Source organism: Drosophila suzukii, chromosome 3, assembly GCF_043229965.1.
Source record: "Drosophila suzukii chromosome 3, CBGP_Dsuzu_IsoJpt1.0, whole genome shotgun sequence".
Taxonomy (NCBI): domain Eukaryota; kingdom Metazoa; phylum Arthropoda; class Insecta; order Diptera; family Drosophilidae; genus Drosophila; species Drosophila suzukii.
Genome location: NC_092082.1, coordinates 22,604,374 through 22,628,665, shown reverse-complemented (window position 1 = coordinate 22,628,665; position 24,292 = coordinate 22,604,374). Strand labels below are relative to the sequence as shown.

The 24,292-nt window shown below is 40.0% G+C and overlaps 1 protein-coding gene across 1 annotated transcript in view; it reads left to right on the top strand.

Moving 5' to 3' along the window:
• Positions 1-24,292, top strand: part of LOC136116981 (ankyrin repeat domain-containing protein SOWAHA-like) — a 35,517-nt gene that overhangs the window by 7,828 nt on the left and 3,397 nt on the right. The window contains exons 3-4 of the mRNA XM_070996936.1: positions 1,125-1,265; positions 20,316-20,327. Of these exons, the coding sequence (XP_070853037.1) occupies positions 1,125-1,265; positions 20,316-20,327 (153 nt within the window). The remainder of the gene's footprint in view (positions 1-1,124; positions 1,266-20,315; positions 20,328-24,292) is intronic.

Genomic DNA, 24,292 nt, shown 5'->3' with positions numbered 1-24,292 from the left:
ATAATTAGTGGAGGAACATGGCGATGGCGATGGCGCCGTCGAATGCGTGAGCATAATTACCATCCAGCTTTTACGCCCGTGTCTGCACCCTCCGAACAACACACACATCCCAGTTTCATCCCCATCCCCCAGCTCATTGGCATCCCATCTTAACACTCGGAGAAACACTGAAAGGATTTAAATCCGTGTTTCAACATTTAAAGTTCTTAACTTAAAATCTAGTCTAAATTATATTCAAGTAGGTAACTATTGTATTTCCGTAACTTAATCCTTAAACCATTGTTTTAAGTACCTTAAACATTCAAAGTATTCCAAAGTATTTATATTTTTATCATAATAAAGTTTCAATAACTCTGAAGATATCTTTTTTAATATTTAGGAATAGATTTATGCAAATAATACTTACCTTAACATTTTAAAATCCAACTACACTTTTTCAAAGTAGGCCACATTTTATTTTATTATCATTTTATAAACATGGAAATTTATTTTGTATATCAACAAATATATTTATTTATAATATTTATAAGATACTTGTGGCCTTTGTTCTATGAATAACCAAATCAAGAGTGTTATTATGAATGTGATATTCAATGCAAATACATTTAAATGCATAATCAATTGGATAGTGGATATCTGTTTTATATACCTAAACCTTTTAAGCTAGCATATCATGTTGCTTACATTCTCTAGGCTTATGTTTTAATTCGTGGTCCTATTCGTGCTCGATCTAATTATGAAATACTAGATATTTTTGAGAGTGCACCCCAGCCTCAACCCCACCCGTTCCATATCCATATCCACATCCATGTGCACATCCATCGGATGCCACACACACTGGGATTGTGGATTGTGGGGCAATGCTGCCCGTGTGCGAGTGGGTAAATTAGAATCGTATATTCCGGGAGGCGACGACTGTGTTGGCGTTAATGCTCTCAATGGGCTTTCTATGTTTTATTCCCGCTTCGTGCCGATGTTTTTCGTTTTGGTTTTTGTTTTCTTTTAGGTTTTTTTAATACTACACTACCACTGGCACTCCGCCCCCGCCAAGTCGTAGACAAAGTGGCAGAAACATGCATAATTAATTTATGCCCCTCCGGGCGCTCCTCCCCTTCTCATTTCAGCAATTAATCGAGGAGAAGGATTCGCCCGAGGTTACGCTGGCGCATCCCAAGGCGAAGGAGTGGATCGTCTCGATGGCGAAGGCTAATTACCAGGAGCTGGCCAAGATGGCCAGCGAGTTCCCGGAGCTGGTTAAGCTGCAGGTAAGCCATTCTTTGATTTCCCAGCCACTTTCCACCCACGCTTTTCTTTGCCACTAACAAATGCGACAAGTACAAACTATTCATAAGCATTAATTACGACAAATTACGCAGCAACGCGTTGTTTTTGCCATGTCGAACAACACTTAAAAATGCGAGGAAAATATAATAACGACAACTGAGGGACTGGCCAAAAAGGGGGGCTGCAGGGGGGCGTGGCACCGGGGGCTGTTGTCGCATAGCGAGCGGAAAAAGCACCAACGCCAGCCGAGGCGACAATTAATTGTGAAATATGTTTTCAGCATTTTTAGCACTTGTAGCGCATGTTAAGAAGTGGGCGTGAGCGCGACTCCGGACAACATAGGCCGTACGAATCGGCCATAGATATAGACGTAGATGTATGGACTGCCATTGGGCAACCACTGACGAGTGATCTCGCAGAGGATCGGGATGGGGAGCGGGATGTCTGGAAGCGACAGACACAAGACAAGCTATTTCCATTTTTTCGCACTGCTGTTTAACACAAACTTTTGTTGTCAGGGCATAATTAAAAATTATAAACTTAAAGAACTAACAGATTAGTATTTGAAACACTTGTTATATAGGTGTAAGTTACTTCGTTCTTTATATCTAAGAAGCTAAATGATAACAAGAATAGTATTTCAATCGCTTGCTGTAAAGGTCCCGCTTAAATACTCAAGAAGTATCCGATTTCGACTGCTTATATCATTTCACTTCTATGTTTTTTAATTTTGCCTAGAATTTTATCAACAAAATATTTATGATGTATAGGAAAAAGCTTTGTAGCAGAAGCAATATCCTTAATTTAGAAAAGTAGGTTATATTTTCATCGTTTGTTTTCAACATTGTCGTGTTTCTTTCTAAAAGCAGCTACAGAACTCCAAATTAATAATTTAGGTTTTTTTTACACATGCAGTTCCTTTGATTTATTTGTTTTTACTACGTTTTCGTTCTAAATTAAGGGGTTTTAAATTATTACCTGTGCTTATTTTAGGAATTGTTAATTGTTGGCAATCAAAAATGTTTTGACACCATGTTTGAATGCATTTCCCCTAACTTATTGCGATGGAGGAATTTTGTTTTAAAGGATCATAAATAATAAAAAACAAGGGCTACATATCTTAGGCGAAGATTATTTATAGTGACTTTGGGGATATTAAGACTACACAGGGAGAAATTTTATGTAATTTAATGTAAAGTAATATAGAATTCTTTAGAAATATTGCATATGAGCTGTAATTTTAAGTATGGAATACTTTAATTACATTTCATAATCCTTTACTTAAGGTTTTCAGTATCTGCGAGCTCAGGACCGGGTATTCCCTAGTCCATCACCCCTAGACAAGTTTTTTACATTTATTTATGACGTGCGTGTGACCCCACTCAAATTGGGGAAAGAGCGAGTCCCAATTCTCGAGGGGTCGCCGCAAATGAGACATGGAAAAATGGCTCCGCTCGCGACATCTCGAGATTGGGATTGGGATTCGTGCGGGCTGAGTGTGAGAACTCAATATGCGATCCCCGCCAGATTTACTGGCCGTGTTCGCTGGCTGCGGCTCTGCCTGCGGTGCCTCTCAATTAGACAGCGTTTTTGGCGTTTTGTACGGCCCCGGGTATTTATGTCCCATATAGCCAGCGATGATACTGGGGCGTCGGCCCCGTTGCAAGATGATTTATGCCGTCCGCAGAGGAACATGGGCCCCAGGGTCCGGGTCTGCGGCGAAGGCGTGGTATATTATGTTCGCGAGCGGACTAATTGCCGTACAAATGCACTGTTCCCGGAAATAATGAATTCCGCACTCTGCTCTGCATACGCAAACGCAAACGCATGTGTACCAGTACGAATGCGGTTGCAAATCTTGAGGGCCATAAGTGCAATCAATTAATGAGCCGGCACCCCGGAGGCCCTTGGATGAGCAACTGCCAACTGGCAGCTCATTTGCGGCGCTTCCAATTCCTTGAATCACTGAAATCGCAACGAGACGGAAATAGCCATAAATCAGACCGCGATTGCCACTTAACCTAATGCCTCAAGTTCCTTCGGGGCCCCCGAAAACAATCTGACTTCTGCTCATTTGCGAAATGTGAATGGCCGAAAAAACGGTTTTATCTTATGAAATTTTGAATGTTCGCTGGGAACTAATCTTTGCACTATTAGGTAAAGATATTTCTAAAGGAGCATGATAATTGCTGCTAATTATGCAATAAATTAACTTACCTAGCAGTCAAAGCTTGGAATTTTAGTGTTCCTTGAAAAAACATTCCAAAGTGAACAATACAACATTTAAGAAATCTCTTAGAATTGAGAAATATTTTATAAAAATATTTTCCAAATTGTTTTGAAACCAAAAAAGTCTAAACTAGTAAAGTTGAATGAGATAATATTAACATATTATGCTGCACCATAGTAACATTAGAGCTTAATAAATATAATGTTGATGAAATATTTAAAATAAAACATTATTTTGAAAGCCATAGTACATGCATATATATCTCAAAATATTCCCAGTGAAATCCGTCCAGTGCCCCAAAGTTCCAAAGTTATGCAGATAGATTCAGTTACACTTGTATGCTAACAGGATTATGTACAATGTCCGGACTCACATGCCGACAATTTACATATGTACGCGTATGTAAATAAATGGGTGAGAATTGTGGAGAAACTCCAAAAAAAATATTCCCCAGTCATCGGCGGCGGCAGGGTGAACAAAAAAAATATTTTTAATTTGAATAAGTAATTCGTACAACGGGCCAAAATCAAAAAAGAAACAAGTCGAAACAAATGCGAAACAAGGAAAATTCAATTTACCCGCATGTCAAACCGAATTGCCGGCTAGGTCAAACACGTTGATGGATGGATGGACGGAATGGATGCACGGTTGGTCGGATGGAGGGATGGAGGGATCCGGGGTCCGGGGTCCGAGTCCAAAACCCACCAGCAACACCAAGAGCACACCAGCAACATCACGGCACCAGCAACGTCGACAAGCTTAAATTGCAAAACGGTGCATGCTTGTCTATTTGGGGCGGTCCCACCGCCCTACCAAAATCGGATGGACTGGAAACAATAGACAAACCCGCGTTCAAATGGGGAAAGTCCAACCCACACACCACCATATACGTATATATTTATATAGAGGAGCACCTGAATGGCAAAAGGAGCTGCGGCAGGGGAACAAAAAAATATATATAACTCGGTAAAAGTACACACACGAGCCGAAGTTTTTAATTAATACAAAACTTGTAACATTTTATAAGCCGCTACTACATATTAGCAGCGACTGGCGTTTTGAATATGCACATACGGATACGTCCACCTATGTGGCTTTTATGCCCGGACAAGGGCATTCCATCAACCCATGCCATTCCGATCCGAAAACATTAGGCACTCTGGATTGGCTGCGGATGTGGATATGGCAGTGGATGTGGACTTGTGGACTTGTGGATGGCATGCCCAGGTGGACTATTTAACCGAATTCAAATGTGCATGTCCGTTTACACAGAGTCATGTCCATGACTGTGCACCTAACCCGTGGTGCCGGGTACTACTGATGCCCCGATGCCGGTGCCATGTTGCCAGTGCTTGATTGCTGATGTCGTATGCCAGAAATTTAATTAAACTTGGGATACAAACAACCTCCAGCGGCTGGACAAGCCCATATTTGAGTACGACTACATTTCAGGCAATCGCCGGCCACGGCTCTCTGTGTTCCGCAATAATGTGTCTGGGTATTAAAATACAAGCAAGCATTTTGAGTACTCAAATTTATAAAAATAAGCAGACTAATTTTGGAAATAGAAGTACCATTTCTATTATTACAGACATATATAGTTATGTATACCATATATCATTTTAATATTATTAACAATTGTTTAAAAAACTTGTGCGATTTTTCAAGTCTCGTATAAAATAAAAAACTTCAAATATTACGTTTTATGAATTTTATATAAATTCAAAAATACTTGTACCTACCTTTAATAACTTTAAAGGTTATTTCTTCATAAGCTTATATTATAATGTCACCCAAATTTAATAATTTCTGCTAAGGGGTATTGAATTTTCAATAGTTTCATATTTAAGACAAATATTTTTAGCCGGGGATTATATCTATGGCGATTTTTATTAATTGTAAATACTGAATTTAATGTACTATTAAGAGTTATCAAAATTGAAATTCATGATAAATAATATTTAATTACAATATTTATTAACAAAATAAAAATTAAGATCTTTATATATTCAACCTTGATTCAAATATGTTTAATATCAAATCATGGGTTTTAAATGTTTTGAATTTTATATAAATATTTTTTCATATATTATTCATATTACTAAATTCTGATTTTAATATACACATATTTATGTATACTGTTCCCTTATATCAGTGTATAAATATTTGATATGGAAAAAATGGGTTTATCCTTTTTATGGCATCTTTTAATTGAATAATACCAGTGCAAATCGCACAAAGTGCCATTAAAAACGCAAGATCTAAGGACTGTCTTCAAAGTCCGTCTGGGAAGTCTGCTCACATCGTGACCATGAACTTTTCAACAGGTCGTCCACAGAGGCAATAAAACGTCTGACACCTTTGACAGTCCCTGCGGCACTCTGAGAAATTCCCCTATTCCTACAATTCCTACAGTAGTGCCTATGTATGTCAGCGGCGTTGGTGGCGCCTTGGCCAAGTGGCAAACGATGATATTCCCCCCGAATGGAGGACATCAAACCAAACGGCGGCTTGTGTGAAAGATACTTTCCATGGGTGTCATTAAATCGAGGTGACAATTCAATCAACAATCCGCCCGGACAAACACCGGCGAAAACGGCTGTGCTGCTGTCAAATGAGTGAAGCCTTTCCAGAAATCAAATCAAAAGTGTTTACGACGTCTGCCACGTTGGTGGCTCAATTTTATGTCACTGCGCAGCTATTAAATTTAATTAGAGCTCTGTGTCGTCGCTGCCGCCGGTGGACGTGAACGCATAAATGTCATCAAAAATATTTCCCTGAACGGCGGCTTTATATTTAGTTATTCTGCAGTTTAGAGTTCACCCAGTGTCGCCGGCGAATGGTGGATATACTGTCAGTTGACATGCGAAAGGATTTCCCTTCTGGGAAAGAGCAGTGGCAGTGGTCGTGTCATCCGGCCATCACTCGGAGTGATACACTCCCGGACATAAAACCCCATTTAATTGTCGTTGTCGTAAATAGTCTTTGAAGTCTTGCTCCCTGATTTGGGTCATGAGCTTTCACTTAGTTTAGTTCCCTTTTGGCTGTAGATTAGATTGCAGGGATTGTCTACCTTGGTAATAGGTAATGAACGGCAGTAATAATTGGATTTGCAATCTAAATTATATATACACTTTCTAGTTCATCAGAACTTTATCTTACAGATAACAAACTATAACTTTAACATCACATTGAGAAATTGGTCCTAACTAAATAACTGTCTGATTTTAAGAATTTTCGGTATATCAATAGGCAATGTCAAAATAAATATATTCCATTAAAAAACGAATGTTTATCATAAAAATGGTGGGTGTCTCATAATATTGTGGTTTGTTTTCTTATAGTTTTCGAATAAATATACCTATTTCTAAAATATAATAATTTTTTAATACATTTTAGAATAAGTATATTCCAACCAAATTCCAACCTTTTTGCTCTTATAGTTTAAGACTTACATTTCGAGTTAAATCGATGATGAATGATTTTTCCATATATTAAAACTTTTCAAAGTACGGAAATACTTGGGATAAAAGTAGGAAACTATCAGTACGACTGACCACATGTGTAACTGTCCACTCGAAAAGGGGTCCTTAACTGTCATTCCACGCGGAGTGGCGATTGCACCCGGAGCATTCGGTCTCAGGAATTCGTCTTTATTATTATCTCACTGGCATTATTGGGTGGCGCTGTTGGCGCCAACATCTTGCACGTTCCAACGGATGTCTCCTGGGCAGAATGTGGCCAAAATCACCTCTACACGGGTCCGAACTGCCGATTGTCTCCACAATTATTGTCATTCACAATTACTGGAGGCTGCGTTGGTAATTTGCGATTCAAGCCAAGCCGAATGGCCCATACTCTTCGGCACAAAAAACCCATCAGTAAACTTTAAGTTAATTGAATGTAGGCAGAGATCTTGCCATTAAAGCAATAAATGCAGGGTTATGACCAATGCGGTTTATAATTCAAACCCATCGAGAAAACGGTTATGACCATTAAGGAGTTTCGGGGGCTAAGGAAGACTTTAGCGTGTTTAGCTCCGTGACTGGGGACTGGGGACTGGAATTTTTATTTTTGTGCCATCCGAAATCGGCGACATGTCTCTCGAAAACGTGAATCCCGGCAATGCTCCGTTCGGCCCGCCGGTAAAGTGTCAGCAAAAACGAAATTGAGCTTATCTGTAAATGCATCGGCGGGAGTTCGTCCAGACTGAAGACGTCCTGTGCTCGCCGGCGACTTGATGCAATCGTGCAGTCGTCAAATTAGCGACATTCGAAAAACTTCCCAGATAACTACTACGAAAGCCCCAAACGAAAGCCACAAAAGACCCCAGACCAGAAAAAATAAAACAGAACCTCGGGAGCCTGCAGCCTGTAGCCTGTAGCCTGTAGCCCGTAGCTGTGGCCGTGCGCATTTTTTGTTTTCCTGCCACAGAACCCACCAGAGATCTGTCACAGGCCTGAAGATCGAAAAAAAGAGACCCGAAAAAATAAAAATAAAATGAAAAACCAAAAACCCAGCTTGGTCCACGATCATTGAGTCCGTTTCTACGTGATTTATTTGCTGCCTCAATTGAATTGTTTTGGAGTTGACCCAACTTCGACTGGGCCTTCGAAGTGGGACCGGGATCCTCCAAGAGGAGCACCTACTTTCGCATAGTCAATCAGCAATGCGATTTCTATGACTTGATTGACATTTCATGAGCCGACCATGGACATCCATTTGCCGCAGTCGCCGCTGTCGCCAGGTAAAAAACCGAAGGAAAATAAATAAACCAAAAAACCAGGAGAACAATGGATGTGCCAGACAAAGAAGTGGAGAGCGTCAAAGTCATTGACGATCATCCCGACTGATGATCCGCTGACAATTCCCGAAACGACAAACTCAGGCGCCATGTTAACCACCAAGAAGTCCGGCAGACAATCGCCTCGCCTGGCTGACGAAGATGGATTCCCGACTCTTGATTCTTGATTCCTGATGCCTGATGCCTGATTCCTGATTCTTCATTCCTGATTGACTGGCTTCCGAATGACCATTGTTCCTCTGGCGATCTCAAGCGATTACAATCGACGGTGAAGAGAAGGCAAGGCGATCGCGAACGCTTTGCATTTTATTAAACACGATCCTTTTGATTATTACGCCCCGTTTTGATGGCCCCGGAGTCGATCTGCGATATCGGTTTGATGGAGGTCATTGCTGCTTTATTTGGACATGCAACTTGTCACGTTTAATGGCATGAACCGGCGGAATAGCGTGTGTGCGATTATCTCTACACTCGGAAAATAAATCAAGAATATCGGAGGAGTCGTATTATTTACCTATGCACTTGGAGAATGAATCAAGCGTTTGGTTCTGAAATTAAAAAGGAATTTAAATATGTCTATTGGAATTATCTTTATTAAAGATTTGTATATCAATTGTAACTGCACAAATCTTAAAAAATATGTTAGTATTGATGTATGTCATGTATACTTTTCCCTATGAGTAAAATAGCAGTTGCCGAAAAATGTAGTTTCTCAATATAATGTTAGGGTAATATTCTAGGTATAAACATCGAGAAGGCCACTACTCGTACTTTACTCTTTACTTACCCACAAAGTCACATCAGACTTATGTAGATTTGTATATTTATAAATTAACAAGCCGGGCAATTTAACTTGGTGTTAACTTTCTGTGAGAAATATCCAACTGAGCTTAACCTTAACCTGACATTGAGAAATCGGCCTTAGATATTTACGCACATATCATCGTATTTGGAATTGAAAAGGGAATAAGGGAAACATTCTATGATATCTAAATTAGAGAGTGTAATATTATACAAAAGTGAGAATTCAACTATTTATGATATATTTGAGCATTGAAATAATTATTTTTTAATGCCAATAAGACCGCCTTTGGCTAGTTCGTTCATGTTCTGTTTCTATGACTTCCGCTCACAACTTTAGGTATAAAAGTTACACCTTTAAAATTACGATATGTCATTAAATTTTCCTCAAAGTGCATCAATATCGGCGAGTGTGCGAGCAACGGCAAAGCAATCAACGCCGATCCCAGCCAGGCAACTTATGTATATTGATTAGCTTTCGCCTTGGGAGAATCCGTGTTCCTGTCGCAGGCAGTGCCACCGTTCCATGTACTAGCGCCAGCTACCGATTTCCGATTCCCAAATGGCGATCCCCATGCCCGTTCCCATTCCCATTCCCAATCCCATTCCCAATCCGGATGCCTGTCAGCGGCAGAGGGCCCTGCAAATTTGTCAATACGTGTGTGCCAACGATGCGCAGAAGGCTCACCGGGTCATAAATTGTGCAAAATAAATATGAATAATACTGCTCCTTCTCCATCTCCAATCCGCAAAAATCGCCGGCGGCCGGGAAGACCTGGTAGTGAACCTGGTTACCCCACACATTGTTCCGTATACACCTCGCACAAAAGGAGGTGTTGCCTGGTTGTTATGAGTTTTTAAATCCGACTAAGCCCATTCGCCAACATTTATTCGAATTTAATCGATTTTTCAAATTGACTCCGCACTCGCCGTCCGCCGTGTAGTGTAAACCCAGTACAGAAATCGCTGACCGCCCATCGGTCCGCCCATATTGGTTTTGCTTGTTTGTTTATTTTTTACTTCTGGGAGATAAAAAATAAACAATTATTTATTGCCCCTATCCTTTCAACGGCCCGTTTTGCAGAGGGTCCATCGCCACCCGGGCTACTTTGGGCCTATTCCCCGACGACTGTGGCCAAAAAGTAATTAATTCGCTGGGCTGGAACGCGTCAAATGGATTGAAAAAGTACAAATGATTGGTAATTATTAAGGGGATCGTTAAATAAAGTTATATTTCTCACGTCGTAATGAGCAGAAACTGTTTAAGAACCACTAAAACTAGGCTGTTATTACTTTGCGAATTTGTTTTGCACTTAAATGGGTGGGTAAAAGGTGCGCAGAAAAGTAATATGATTTCCATTATTTTCATTAAGTTAAGAACATTCCAAAAATGATTTTTACTTATCTTAACTTATGAGACTTTTAAAAGACTACTAAAACTAAGTTGTTACTAAAGTGCCTTCTTAAGCCCTTTAATAGGACTACGATTGATATAACTTTTTGTACTTACCAAAATATCTGAATAAAATGGATCATAAATATCTTAAACAAATCTAAATATTTCACTAGAATATTAGACTCTGATTTTCTTTAAATGTTTTTAAAAGTATATCATACTTGATTGAATGGCAATTCCACGGCTCATCCACTTTTGTGGCCCATTTAAAGGGTTAGCATTTCCTTCTTTCGACGAGTCCTTTCCAACACAATTATATAATAGTTTGAAACAATTGAAGGAGAGCTTATGCGTGGGCCCACTCCAAAAGGGTGCTGAATTGAACAGGAACTTGTGCATAATTAATGAGGGAACCAAGGCAGGTGTGCTGGATGCGTGGGACGACAGCCGTTCCTGTCAAACATGATGACAAAAGATTACATTTCGCAACTTGTGGCAGTTGCTGCCGACCCAAGATTTCCGATGTTAGAATGGCAGGCAGGCAACATGCTTAAAAATTTACATAAAACTTCTGATAATAGTTTTCCCTACTCCCTGTGGGATTGCCTTCCATTCCATGGGGCCTCCACATCCCGTCCTCCTCCTCTGCAACTTCTTTGGGTTCGCACGTTACCTAAAATCCTTGGACTGATGCTGCGATAGCGACATCATAAATTACGAAACTAAACTTTGTGCGAACGGGACGAATGCAGATGGAGCTGATGATGAGGACGATGGGATTGGAGCTGGGTCTCGGAACCTGGGGACTTTGGGCTGGATCTGAAGTTGGGGCTGGGGTCTTAAAAAAAGACATGCAGCGGGTCGCGATCGCGCAGACTGAGAGACCATCTCCTCCAAGGAGAAACCTCTGCAAAAAGGCTGTGGTACATTTTTGGGCTGAGTGCAATTGCTTGTCAAACAGAAAAAGGTTACGCTGCCCAAAAAGCCAAAAAATATAAATAAAATCAAAAAGGCAAAACTCTCGGACAACTATGCAAAGAACTCGGAACGAAAAATGGTCGCTGAAATAATCGAACATCAATTAACACAAGTATTCGAAATACACTTTGGTATACTTAAGCATAACAAATGATCTGTCGCTCGAAAGTAAATAATGATCAATAGTTTTCAAAGAACGTCCTTCTTTAAAATTATAAGTAAATATTTCTAGACTTTAAATGTTTAATTGCAAATGCATAATGCAGATTTAAATGGTAATTTTATTACATTAGGTACTCATTCTTAGACCTTTTATAAAACAACCCAACTTTAGATACTTTTTAAATATTCACCAAAACACTTTTGAAAATTGCATCCATTTTGTTGGTAATTTTTTTATAATCAGTAAGGACCTATTCAGGACCTATGATTCAGTTCTATTACTATTTTGGAAAAATGTATTTTGTTATAATTTGATAAGTTTTACCATTCTAAAGCCTTTAACTTAGGGCGAAGTTCCTAACCATTTCCTTGACCAATCAGCTATATTTTATTATACTTGGATAATAATATATACATTTTTTGGTTTTAAAAAACGAAATAAATATTATTAGCAACACCCAAAGTTAATCTACTTAGCTTGATTACTTTAATTGTTAATTAAGGAAGTTGCCGCTTACTCGGTTTCTGTTAATCACTAGCACTGGCGTTAATCTCGGCTGCTTTATTTAGGCATTCGCCAATTACTCAATGGCCGCTTATCGAGAATTCAATAATTAATTAGCAAAATTAACAAACGATTACGGAGTCGTGGACGGGACCCGCTGCCAGCACGATTCGCGAAAGGAGCAAAGGAGTTCGGCCGCGAATAACAAAATTCTGTTAGTCACGCATGCTAATCTTCGTGTTGTCTCAAAAACTGGCAGCCAGAAGTTGGCAGCACAAGTTGCAGCAACCTCAGAAGTAGCAACCTCAGCAGAAGCAACCTTAAAATCAGCAGCGGAAACGACAAGGCCAGAAGAAGAAGACCCAGAAGAAGCCGTCGACGGTGGTGGCCGCGACTTGGTCATGAGTTCGGTGGTTCGGCGGTGCTCTGGTGGTTTTCTGGCGGTTCAGGCCACTCTGGTGGCTCCTGCGTTGCCCCGCTATCGATACGGCATTGTTGTGGCCCGAAACAAATGATTATTGTGGGGCCTATTTAGGGGTAATCGTGTCGTCTGAGCAGGAGCCCAAAGTCTGAGCCCCTCGTGAGCCTGTGTTGGGTCCTGCTGGGTCCCCAATTGCAACTAGGGCTCACTATATGCCTAGAATAATTAAGGACGGTGCCACGTTTTTGGGTTAATTATGCTTGCGGCCTAGTCTGTGGCACACTGAGGAAAAATTCAGATATTTTATTTCTTTGGAAACTAAAAAAATTTATCTGCAACTAGCACCTACAAAACAGTTAACAATCTATAATCCTATATAAAAATCATTTTCTGAATTTAAAGACTCAAATCTATAATTATTTAGGTTAATTAGTAATTAGGTACTTACATTAAATAAAGGAATGAACTTAAAAAAATCTTTTTTCTTGAAATTAAGTTTTATTTATTAAAGACAAAATGTTATATTCTAGAAAAACAAATGTTGTCGCGATGAAAAATAATTCTTGTAAATAGGAAAGGGTCAACTTTTGGTGGTGATACTCTTCTCAAGAATTCGCAGTTTCTTTTCTTTTTTATATCTCCCCGAAATTGTCTATAAATACATTAAATAAAGATAGTGTCTTCCCCATTTTATTTTGATAAAGGCTGCTTAACATTTTTTAAAAGTAAACCCCAGAATGTGAGGTAAAAACACCAGTTTTGCCTCACCAAAGTACTTGCCTCTGAGACCTTTTTCCCGTTTAAGAACCCATCCTAGCAGACGCCACTTTTTTCCCCGTGCATTCCATGTTCAGTGGCTCAAATTAAATACGCCATTTAATAAATATGGTGGCCATTATCGGATAAGCTTCTGGATCTTTTACTTAAACATGTCACTTCGCATTAATCTGGGCTCGGAGGCCTGTGCTGGCAATCTGGCAACAGGTAACAGAGGTAAATGCCGGCGGCTGAGAGCCAGAAGTCGAATCCAGTCTTGGGGGCCACACGCAGCGCCCGATGTTGTGATGTGATGTTCGCATGCGCAACGCCAGTGGCTCCGCTCCGTCAGCCAAATGACCTGACGGACTGGACTGGAATGGAATGGACTGGCTCACCTCGAACCGAAAGCCGAAATCCGAAAACCTGGGATCTCAGATCTGGGTACGGAGGTCTGCGGTCTGCCACAGAATCGAGATTATCATAAATAATGTGGAGTAACAGTTCCACGCGGCCTAGGATGGCCGGCCATGCCCATTTGTTGCACGTTCCACGAGCCGTTTCTTTCCATTTCCCAGAAAGGATGAGATGAGGTCACTGTGGCCCGCTCACTCTTAATGACGTCTAATTTGTCATCGTTGAGGAACTAATTTTTTAGCCCGCTGATATAAGCCCAATAGAGCGCTACCTGTCTTGAACACGAACCTCGAGATTTCTGCGTAAGTTACGAAACCGAAACTCAGGGTCCACTGTGGGACCCTTGAGATGGGTTTTGGGCCTTAGGACTGGGCCTGGGTATGGGGTTGGTTTTCTGTACTGCTGCTGATGGAGACGCTTGTGAGAAGCGGAATTTACATACCCATAGTTCGTGGAATAATAAGTATTTCCATTTAGTCGCTTAAAAGGAAACCCAAAACCAAAACCAAAACCCGCGATAAGATAAAGCTGTTTTTGCTTAAACAAAATTTTCTCTGTAAATCCAAAAGCCCATGGGTAGAGGTAAAAATTAAAATGCGGCGTGAAATCTATCTGGTGTCTGTAATTTGACAATTTATTTTATGATGCAGTCGGCAACAGGGCCTAATTTACATTTTGGGTACAAAATGAAAACATTAAGTTTTTAATGCGCACTAATCTGTTGCAGATTTCTGGGAAGGTTGGTGGGATATTTAGTTAAGTGTTGTCGTCTTTAAAAATGTCTTAAGTAAATATAAGTTATAATATTGATTGTAGTAAAAGATGAAGGACAAGATGTTTAACGATTTTAAAAATAGTATTTACAATAGTCAAATAGTTAATAATCCTTAAGCTAGAGGAATGGCAATATAAAGTATCTTATATAAAAGCATTTTAAAATATTGATGTTATAAGGGATGTAGGAAATCCATTTAAACTCTAAATATCAATCAAGGAACCCATTATGTGTGTGTATAAAATTCTTCAAAATACACTTCAATGTTCAGTATTTAAATACTCATTTGATATAACTTATGATATAAGACTTATATCATAGTATAACAAAGTTACACATTTTCTTAAGACTCGTGTCCTTTCATTTCTCTTTACATCTATGCAGCCCCATGTGTATTTCCCATGTAATCTTTAAAGCATAAGTGCACCTCTATTTTAGAGCCCTACTATCGCCGTGTTCTCGATAGGGAAAAACAAGATAGACCCCTCCACAAATCGGCTAAACGACGGGTAATGTTGGCAGGAGGCAGGAGGTGCATGTTTTACCGATTAACATATCCGGCGCTTATACCTGTGTACATTTCTGCCTGTACGATTGTACATAGCCACAAACATTCAGTTTTGTTTAATGTTTTACTTTTTTGTGGGTTTTATTTCGGTTTTTGCGGCTGCCTAGCGCCATCTGATTGTCTGGCTGCATGTTCACCGGCCATATTAATAATTTTGAGGCGTTTTTTGATTTAGGGAGCATTTAAAGCGTGAACGACTGCATCAATAATTTCGCTTGCAATTTTATTGTGCATAAATTTCATTAATTTATAATTTTGGCCGTTGCTCTGGCTGCGGCTAACATCCGACCCGCTGATCTCGGCTCGCTGTTTGGATGCTGTTTGGGTGCTGTTGGATGTTGGCTGTTGAACGTTGCTGCCTGGTGCCTTTTGCTTGCCTCTGCGGAGCATGTTGCGCCAATGTGTTGCCGCGGTCCGTCGACTGGGGCATAAATTATTTTCCGTAGTTTTGGCAGGCGCCCGATGACCGCGCGCTGCGTAGATCTCGCGATTTCGCGATTGCGCATGAGGTGAGGGTTATTCATTTGCCTGCGGTTTCGACTCCAGCCCCCCGAGCTCCGCAGCTCCTTCTCCATCCTCGCCCCCATCTCCAGGGCCTGCTCCTCTTCGGCGCGAATCTCTGACCGCCTGTGCCGACACATAGGCACTCAGAAAAACTAAGAAGTTAGTACCCAGACCAAGAACTCGGGAGATCAAACAAGTATTAGATTAGATAATAAAAGAATTTAAAATTTTTTTTTACTTCTAAAATAGGTACTTTTAAAGAATATTATCTAGAATTACTTGATAAATTATTTGAATTTAAAAAACTTAAAATAAAAGTATAAATAATAATATTTTAATTCCTTCAAATAAAAATATTAATATTTCGTCTAAAAAACAAAGTAGCAACGTTAAAATCAATTGATGAAAGTGATAAAAGTCCTATAACACTTGCTTTATATTCTTTTAAATTCATATAAATTTCATATATGGTTTAGTATGCCATGACTTTTAATAAATCTGAAAATATATCAAGTGTCATTTGGCCTTTAGAAAATTGGTATAGTCCCCAATTGAATTCAAAGTATTCAGGATGTTATTTGGGATGATTAAAAAGTGTCTTTCATAATGAACTATTTAATTAACGGGTTTTGAAGTTCTAATATCTTAAGGCCATATAACTGAATGATCTCATATTAAAAAGGCTGAAAATCTTTAGGAAATCTGTAAACATGTTTGTTTTGATCCAAGGTATAAATTCATAACATTCTTTACCTAGGTAGTCAAGACGATTTGAAAAAAAAATCTAGTGAGTCAGTCTAATTATAAGCAAGTGCCATATGGCCATAATCAAAATATCAACTTTAATATTTGGTTTGAAATATTTAAAATTTGAATAGGGTTAGATTTAATTAAATAAGATTATATTTGCAGTTGATCGTCTCAATTAAACTTTATTAAATGGCAAACAAAGCTGCTTTTCCGTGATTATAGTTATATTTGTAGTAAATATATTTTATTAAAAATATATTTTTCTAAGCCCAAACACTTGGCACTCTTTTCTCCCAGTGCAAACACATTGCCGATTCGGCTGTAGGAGTATCTGCGGTTGTTGCCGGCGTTGTCGGATGCTGGGGAGCTGCAGGCTCCATTGAGGAACTCGCGATTATGCTCGGACTTATGCTGGTTGTACGGCTGTTTCGGCTGTTCGGCTGTTCAGCTGGATTCTGATCCGAGAGAGTCCTGCAACTGGGCCCGGCATGTCGCCTGCAAATGTCTTCGGTTTCTGGCCGCGCAGTTAATTATAAACGCTTGGACATTTTCGCTTGACTTGACTGGGCTTTGGTTCGCCTCGCTTCGCCTGGCATCGGTTTGTTTTCATTTCCAGATGCAGATTACATTATGATTTATGCAAAATAGTAAATGCGTCTGATGGCAACATGCGCCAGCTGCCAGACACGAAAAACGAAATCTCCTTGGCCAACTCCTCATTGAGCCGTGTTCGAGTGCAGCCATCGCGATGATCGAATCGGAATCGGAATTAGAAGGTACTAAGTCGCTGTTGAATCGAACCAATTGGCAAATGGGGGAAGGGGCATGGGGCATGGTGGATACCTCCCGAATGGGAGTATTTAGCATCCAGCGATTTTATTCGAGCCCATTTGAGGCCAATCGTAAAGCAGCGTCTGCTTTCTGGCCGCACTGGCCGCCAATAAATCAGGAGCGCCATGAAGCGGCCTCGTAAAAGTGCTTAAATTAATCATCCCGAATGTGTGTCTCGGGTTTACGATGCCCCAGGTCCACGGGGCGCCCCCAAAGTCGCAACAGGTTGCCCCCGCTAAGCGCCATCCATCCCGATCATAGGCACCATAAACTTAACTTTAACTGCCCCGGATTGCTGGCATTTTGCATAACGAGACGTGCATGTCCGGTTAGCAGTATCTACATCTGAATCTCCATCTGCATCTGTAGATCTCCAGTTGTATGTACATATCTGCATCTCCTGTCGTCGCCCGGGAAAAATGCCTGAGAATGCCTGAGAAAATGGTCAGCGCTTTATTAAATACTCACTTTGATTTACTGGGCCGGGCGATGGAAAATTGCGCCTGAAATTGCATTGTTATTACATGTTTGGGTCAGCGCAAATTAAATTCCATATAGAAAAGCAATCTGCCTGGCTGGCCGGCGTCGAGTGTATTTATTTTACAAAGATCGCATACGTGACACGGGGGACGAGACAAGATGTTTAACAGCGAAAATGTGGTGCAAGTTTCCTGAAAGTCGAAAGGGTTTGCTTCGCTGGATAGGGGCTCCCCGAGTGCACTCAGAATCGCTATTAAATTAGTTTAGTGGCATTTAACTTAATCGCCTACAAGGGAGTTAAAATTTTCCAAGACAGTGTATGCATCTCTCTCACTCTTTCTGGATTTTGCTGGGCCCGAGTTGGTCAGAAATTGGGCAGACGTGATTCGATTTTAAAGAAGCTCCCTGGCCTGATGGCAACAAGTGCTTTCGCCTTAATGTCTTTGAATAGGCCACTCGCCGTTGGCCCTTTGGCAACCTGCATTAAGGCCTAACTGCTCACATCATCGCCCATGGCCCATCCGAATCGATTCGATTCGATCCGATCCGCTGGCCAAATTGAGTTGTGCATCAAAAAAGCGACGGGTCCCCGGGGAAAATGCAACTGCATCGTGATGTCAGCGATGTGATACGGCTCTCCCACTCCTGCCCTTCCCCCTGGTCCTTCTGGTTCCCCCATGGACGTATATCCCCGCTGCCGATATTCCCGATGCGTATGCTTAGTCCATATTCTTTGCATAAATCTCACCGATGTCCCCGGATGGACGGGGCTTGTAATTAAATTGCGACACGGGGCAGCTAATGGCGCCACAACATAGATTCGCTGGCCAACGAGCAGCCGGCATATGCATACGAAAATGCACTCGAAAAAATAGTTTAAAAGGGTTAATAATTGGGAATGAGCATAAAGCATAAAATACCTATCAAACTTTAAAATTCAATATGTTTTGTAGGCCTAAAACTTACCAACCAAACGGGTATTTATGTTATGCATTTTCAACAGTATTTGAACATGGAAAAGACCATTATTCGTTTACTTTCCATAATCCAAATTTTAAAACCGATTTGGCTATTTCAGAATGAAATATGGTCTAGATGTTCTAATAAAAGCAGGTATTTAACTAAAAAGTTGTATATTAAACATCTATATTCATTTTAACTACCAAGTTTCTGGGCATATAATCTTCTAATGTTCTAAAGTTTTATCTTAAACATCTAAATTAATTTTAACTACCAAGTTCCTAGGCTTATAATCTTCTAATGTGCTTAAAAAAGCAGGTATTCACCTACAAAGTTGTATCTTAAACATCTATATTCATTTTAGCTACCAAGTTCCTAGGCTTATAATCTTATTTTAGGTTAACAAGCGTAAGAAAAAACCTTCTTTTCTAAAAAATTAGAAAAATAGTTGTAATACTACCTATACAGGCTCCCTATATGCAGTACATTAAAGAAAACCAGACCTTTAACAAAATATTAAAAATTGTTTGATTATAAAAACAATTTCTTTCAATTCTCCTGCTAAGAAAGTTTTCTAATCAGCCAAACTGATGTATCTAAAAGGATTCTATTTATCAAATTCAAATTACAATTTCATTAAATTATTTAGAAATACATGTACTGAATATTTTTTTGACTTTAGATTGATTTTAAAATTTATTCGGGTATTATTTGACCAAAAATCCTTTGACTTGGTAGTTCTGTATTTACTGGCAATTTCCAGTGCCTTAACCAATTTTAAGTGGTGCATTATTGTACCAGTGCACCGCCCAAACTTCGGCAAGTGGAGATGCCCATGACAAAGCGGCGGGGACACGACCTCAGCGTACAGGGCACGTTTCTGAATGAAATTCCAGACCGCTCTCGTCGAGCGTTTCTGTGTGTTCCAGCGTTGTCTGCCCGGTCATCAAATATCGGACTGGGAGCCCCAGTCGGAGTTTGGGAGCTGGAGTTGGGAGCCGCAGTCGAAGTCAAAGTTGGAGCCACAAAAAGCACTGCGCTACTTGGGCGGCGGCGACACGAAATGAGCGCCTGCAGTAGCGGCCACTGCGGTTAATTAATTCTGCATGAAATTTAAGGTTTTTTGCGGCTGCCCGGCTATGGGGCATATATGGCGAGTCATTGTCGCCGATCAGACGATGGCCAGGATGTCGGCCACGTTGCTGCACGTACTCTTGTCTGTGGATCTGGCTGCTGGCTACTGGCTACTGGCTTCTGGATCCCAGCCACAGTTCCATCTCCTGTCCTGTTTGTGTCCCCCAGTGCTTGCTAATCAGCCGCACCTCATCAGTCTGGCAAATCAAGTCATTAAGTTAACCGAGTGCCAAATGGAGCAAATCATGCTGCAGCTTCTCGTAGTTCGGATGCGCGTCTTGGGGGTTCGCCAGTGGGGCAGTAAAAAATCTCTCAATTAGTCAAACAATTAAATCAGCTATCGATCCGAACTTGAACTGATTTCATACGGGCATTACGCATTTAATTATGTACTTCATTTCACAGGCTTTGTTGATTCGATTGCCTTACTTGCAAGACATCCTAATGGTCTCTGTGAATTTTTATAGATCTTGTAAATTGTATTATTATATCACTTAAGAATAATTTTAATTTTACTAAGAAAGAAGATATTAATGTATAATTTCTTCTTTATTTTCAGTGTCCAGCAACGGTAAGTTGAAGATAATTTGATATAATTTATTATTCATACTTTGTGGTTCTGTTTAACCAACATTAAGAATGCAATAATTCCGTCTACCAATTTAATGCAAATGATTACACATACAAACCGTTTTCACGTTATAAAACAAAACCATTGACACGTTACTTTTTCAACCGTTTTTTTGATAGTCAAGGACTTTAAGTTAGCCTGAAATAAACCTGTTTTAATCGAAATTCATTATCTGCAGAAACTTATTTTTACCACAAGGGTGTGCTCTCATTGCCACTTAATATAAGGGTAAATTTTGCAATTATCTTTCCTTTTTCGTGTAAATGCAACATGGTTACCCCAAAATAATATTTAGAAAATATGCATAAATTAAGAATAGGGTGTGGGTAAAGTTAAGGTAAATACCCTATAAACGGAAACTTAAACTTAAGATAAATTTTTGCTAGAATAAAATCTTTGCTTTGGATGAATTCAAAACACTTTCATAAATGAGCTACTACAATGTAGTCGTTTGTGTTAACATTTAGATATTATTGTAGACGCGTGCTCCTGATATGTTGCTAATGGGTCTTGTGTGTCGGACAATATAAATGCACGAGCTGTTAAATGTCGCCAATGGCAAGGCGGTAAACACAATAAATACATAAAAAACGGGAAAAACAATAATTTAGCTTAACAACTTAATAAGCAAACAGCACTCTGCTGCCGATCACCTGTTCAGTTCGCTTCGCCAGGAGGATCGTCATTCTTTGGACAGGAGCGAACCCTCATCGCTGCGACTACTGTGCGACTGACTGGATGATAAACAAAAAAAGTAAAAATAAAAATAAAAATACAAAAAATAAGCAACCTAAGCCCGGTCGCAGTTATGAGTTTCCACCTGTTCGCGAATTTATTGATTGCCACATTGACAAATGAGCCACCCTGCTGTTATAAAACCAATTAAAGGAAGGGTCCGTTTGCATGCCCGGCTCACTGGGATATTACGAATAAATTAGGTCTGGTGAGAATTAATTGGACAGTCGGGCCACCGGACACTCGGTGTGATATATAAATCATGGCAGCTATGCGGCAATAACAGGATTATCCAACCTCGAATTAATTTGGTTTAGCGAACGAAAGTGCGTCCGCAGCGGTCAAAATGCGTCAGAATCCAGGTTACACAGGGAGAAATATATTTTGGCTATTATAAAAAAGATCGAAGTAACTTAGAAATCAATTACACAAAACATTTTATCGATTTCTAGCATTTTTAAAAGACGTACTCAATTTTGTAGAATATTTTATTATCTAGTAATCCCATTTAAAAAAAAAATAATAAATTATCTTTAATATAATGGAGCTTAATTTCATTTGGTGTGACTAATTAGTTAAAGTTATGTAAATTAAACTTCAAATATGATAATTTCATGATGGGTTAGCATATTATTAGATTAGGTATACTTTCACAGAACGCTTTTATTCGAAACCTTCTAAGCCCTCGAATGAAACATTAAATTTTATGGAGATTCGCCTTAGTTTATTTAAATACAAAATATCTACACCGAAAATAGGGGTACTTTAGAAAGGGCTAAGGTAAGATTAACTACTCTTTAAAGATTATTTTTATTAGAAGGGTGGAACTTATGATGAGGAGGAGATTTGGCTAACCTAACCTGACTATCTGCACGAAAAAAACTTTTTAATAAAATTAGTTATTGGATTTTCTATAGTAGAAGCACTCTACTTTCGTTCAGTGTACTAATTAGGGACACTCTCGGAGATGCCAATAAGTAGTCCCAGAGGCAGTGGCATCGGCAGCCGCCGGGAAAGAGCACCTGCCAAAGCGGTCGACGCATCATTAATAATTCCGAGGGAGCGGCTAAGTCAGCCGCACGCATAATAACCACGATTAAAGCAAACAAGGCTCATTGTCGGTTAAATGACAAGTTTTGACAACTTGTGAAACGACAAGTGGCCAGCGATCGGCCCACGGACCACTAACCACTAACCATTGGCCAGGGACCAAAAAGAGCAGGGACTACGGATCCGGGGACCCGGGGAACTGGAGAACTGGGCAGTGGACGAGGGTCTCTCGGCAGCGACCCAGTTAAATTAATAATCCGCATAATTGGAGAACTTAACTTGCGAGCGAAAGAGAAAGGACATGGTGACGACAAAAAGAGCGTTATTTGCTTTGCGCTTAATATATCATTTAGATTGTTTGCCGCAGATAAAAACGCTGTGAAGACTTTGGCTGTCATTATTATTGTTGTTTTACTTTATCGTGCCGGGTGATTATTGTCGTTTCCTTGTAAAGATTGTTGGATTGTTCTATTCGGAATGGCGTGGCAATTAGACCTAGTTGTCGATTTGGTCAGCTCGGTATTGATTTAGAGGCCCCATTACTTTTTTCATATGTGTATCATGACCACCGGCACTGGCATAAATAGAAAATAATTGTTTCTGTTTCACAATTATGTCCCGAAAGATTGGTGGCTTGTTTATGGTCACTCTGGGAACTCGCACACCTTTCGAATGAGATAGCCCAGCTAGATAGCATGATTGGTGTCTTAAATAGCCTGGGGTCAAATTACGTTCATAGCTGATTAAAGTCATTCAATTGGCCAAAGGACTTCGATATCATGATTTATTTTATTTGATCCAATTGATAGGACATTTTAAGGGGTAACACTATTTTGTTTAATAAATTTAAACCTAATAATGTGAAGTAGTAAATTTAAAAATTATGTCTTTATAAAAAACTAAAATTCCTACATCTATCTTAATATTTATTTTAATATCAGTAAGCACAACCTACTTTAAAAATGTTATTACAACCCCCGCACCACCCAACATGTATTTTAATTACTGGTTCCATTCTAATGTTTTCTTTCTCGGTAATTCACAACCATGTACCGACATTTGCTGATCGGAAACGAAAACAGGGCGTAAGTACGAACATGACCACTCTAATATTTAGCTAACTTGGAAAAACAAACACAAATTAAACTCGCATTAATGACCTGGTTGCCGGCCTAGAAGAACATGACTCTGTTAGTCATTATTTCGAGATTGCCGGGCTCTTGACAGTCGAAAATGGTGCGAGTGCACCTTTAATGATAAATTAATTTGCGAGTAATCTCCAGAGCAATGTGCTGCTGCCCACCGATCGGTGGTTCTGATCCAAGTGCAATTACGGAAGAGAACAGGGAGTCTTAATTATAACCAGAGCAGCCATGTTAAACATGACAGTTTTCGTGTCCTGGCGATCCATCAAAATGACAGCTTCTGGGTTACAGCGGTCTCGTTTGCGGGGTCCGTCAAGCGGTTCCCATTCCCAATCCCATTCCCATTCCCGTCTTATCAGCGCAATATCGAATTTCGATCAAAACGCCTCCGAGCGACGGCACGTCGGAAAAGCAGGCGCTCGACTTTTGGCGCTAAACGAACATCCGCACATCGGATGCACTCCACTTCTTCTGGATCGCTCTGACCACTGACCATCCACAGCCCGCATCGGCATTCCAGTTCTGCGACCCTCATTATCATATATAGTTGGCACCATTAGGGCTTTTGGCCCAAGGAGCAAGGACACTCGCTGGTATGACTAGCCGCAGTTACGTCGCAGGACGCGATATCCATCTGCCAGAAAAATGAAACGAAGGGCTGTAATTGCCGTTGAAGCTGCTTGGATGTGTTATTAACTTGTTAAGCGAAAATGGCACATGATATGCACTTGCCTGCCGGTCTTATCCAAATCCTGCCAATGCCAGGGGATCCACTCTTCTTTTATTTGACGAAGTTTATTTTGTGTCTGTTCTTCTGAGTGCTTTTGGCGCTTTATCTTAATTATTAATTATGCTCTCTGTTTTTATTTTACATGTTCAATGTGGATTGTTGGAACTCAGTATGTAAGTATAATCAGTCTTTAATCCTATATTTCGTTTGTGGTAATGGGTTGTCTTAAGCTTATGAAAATATTA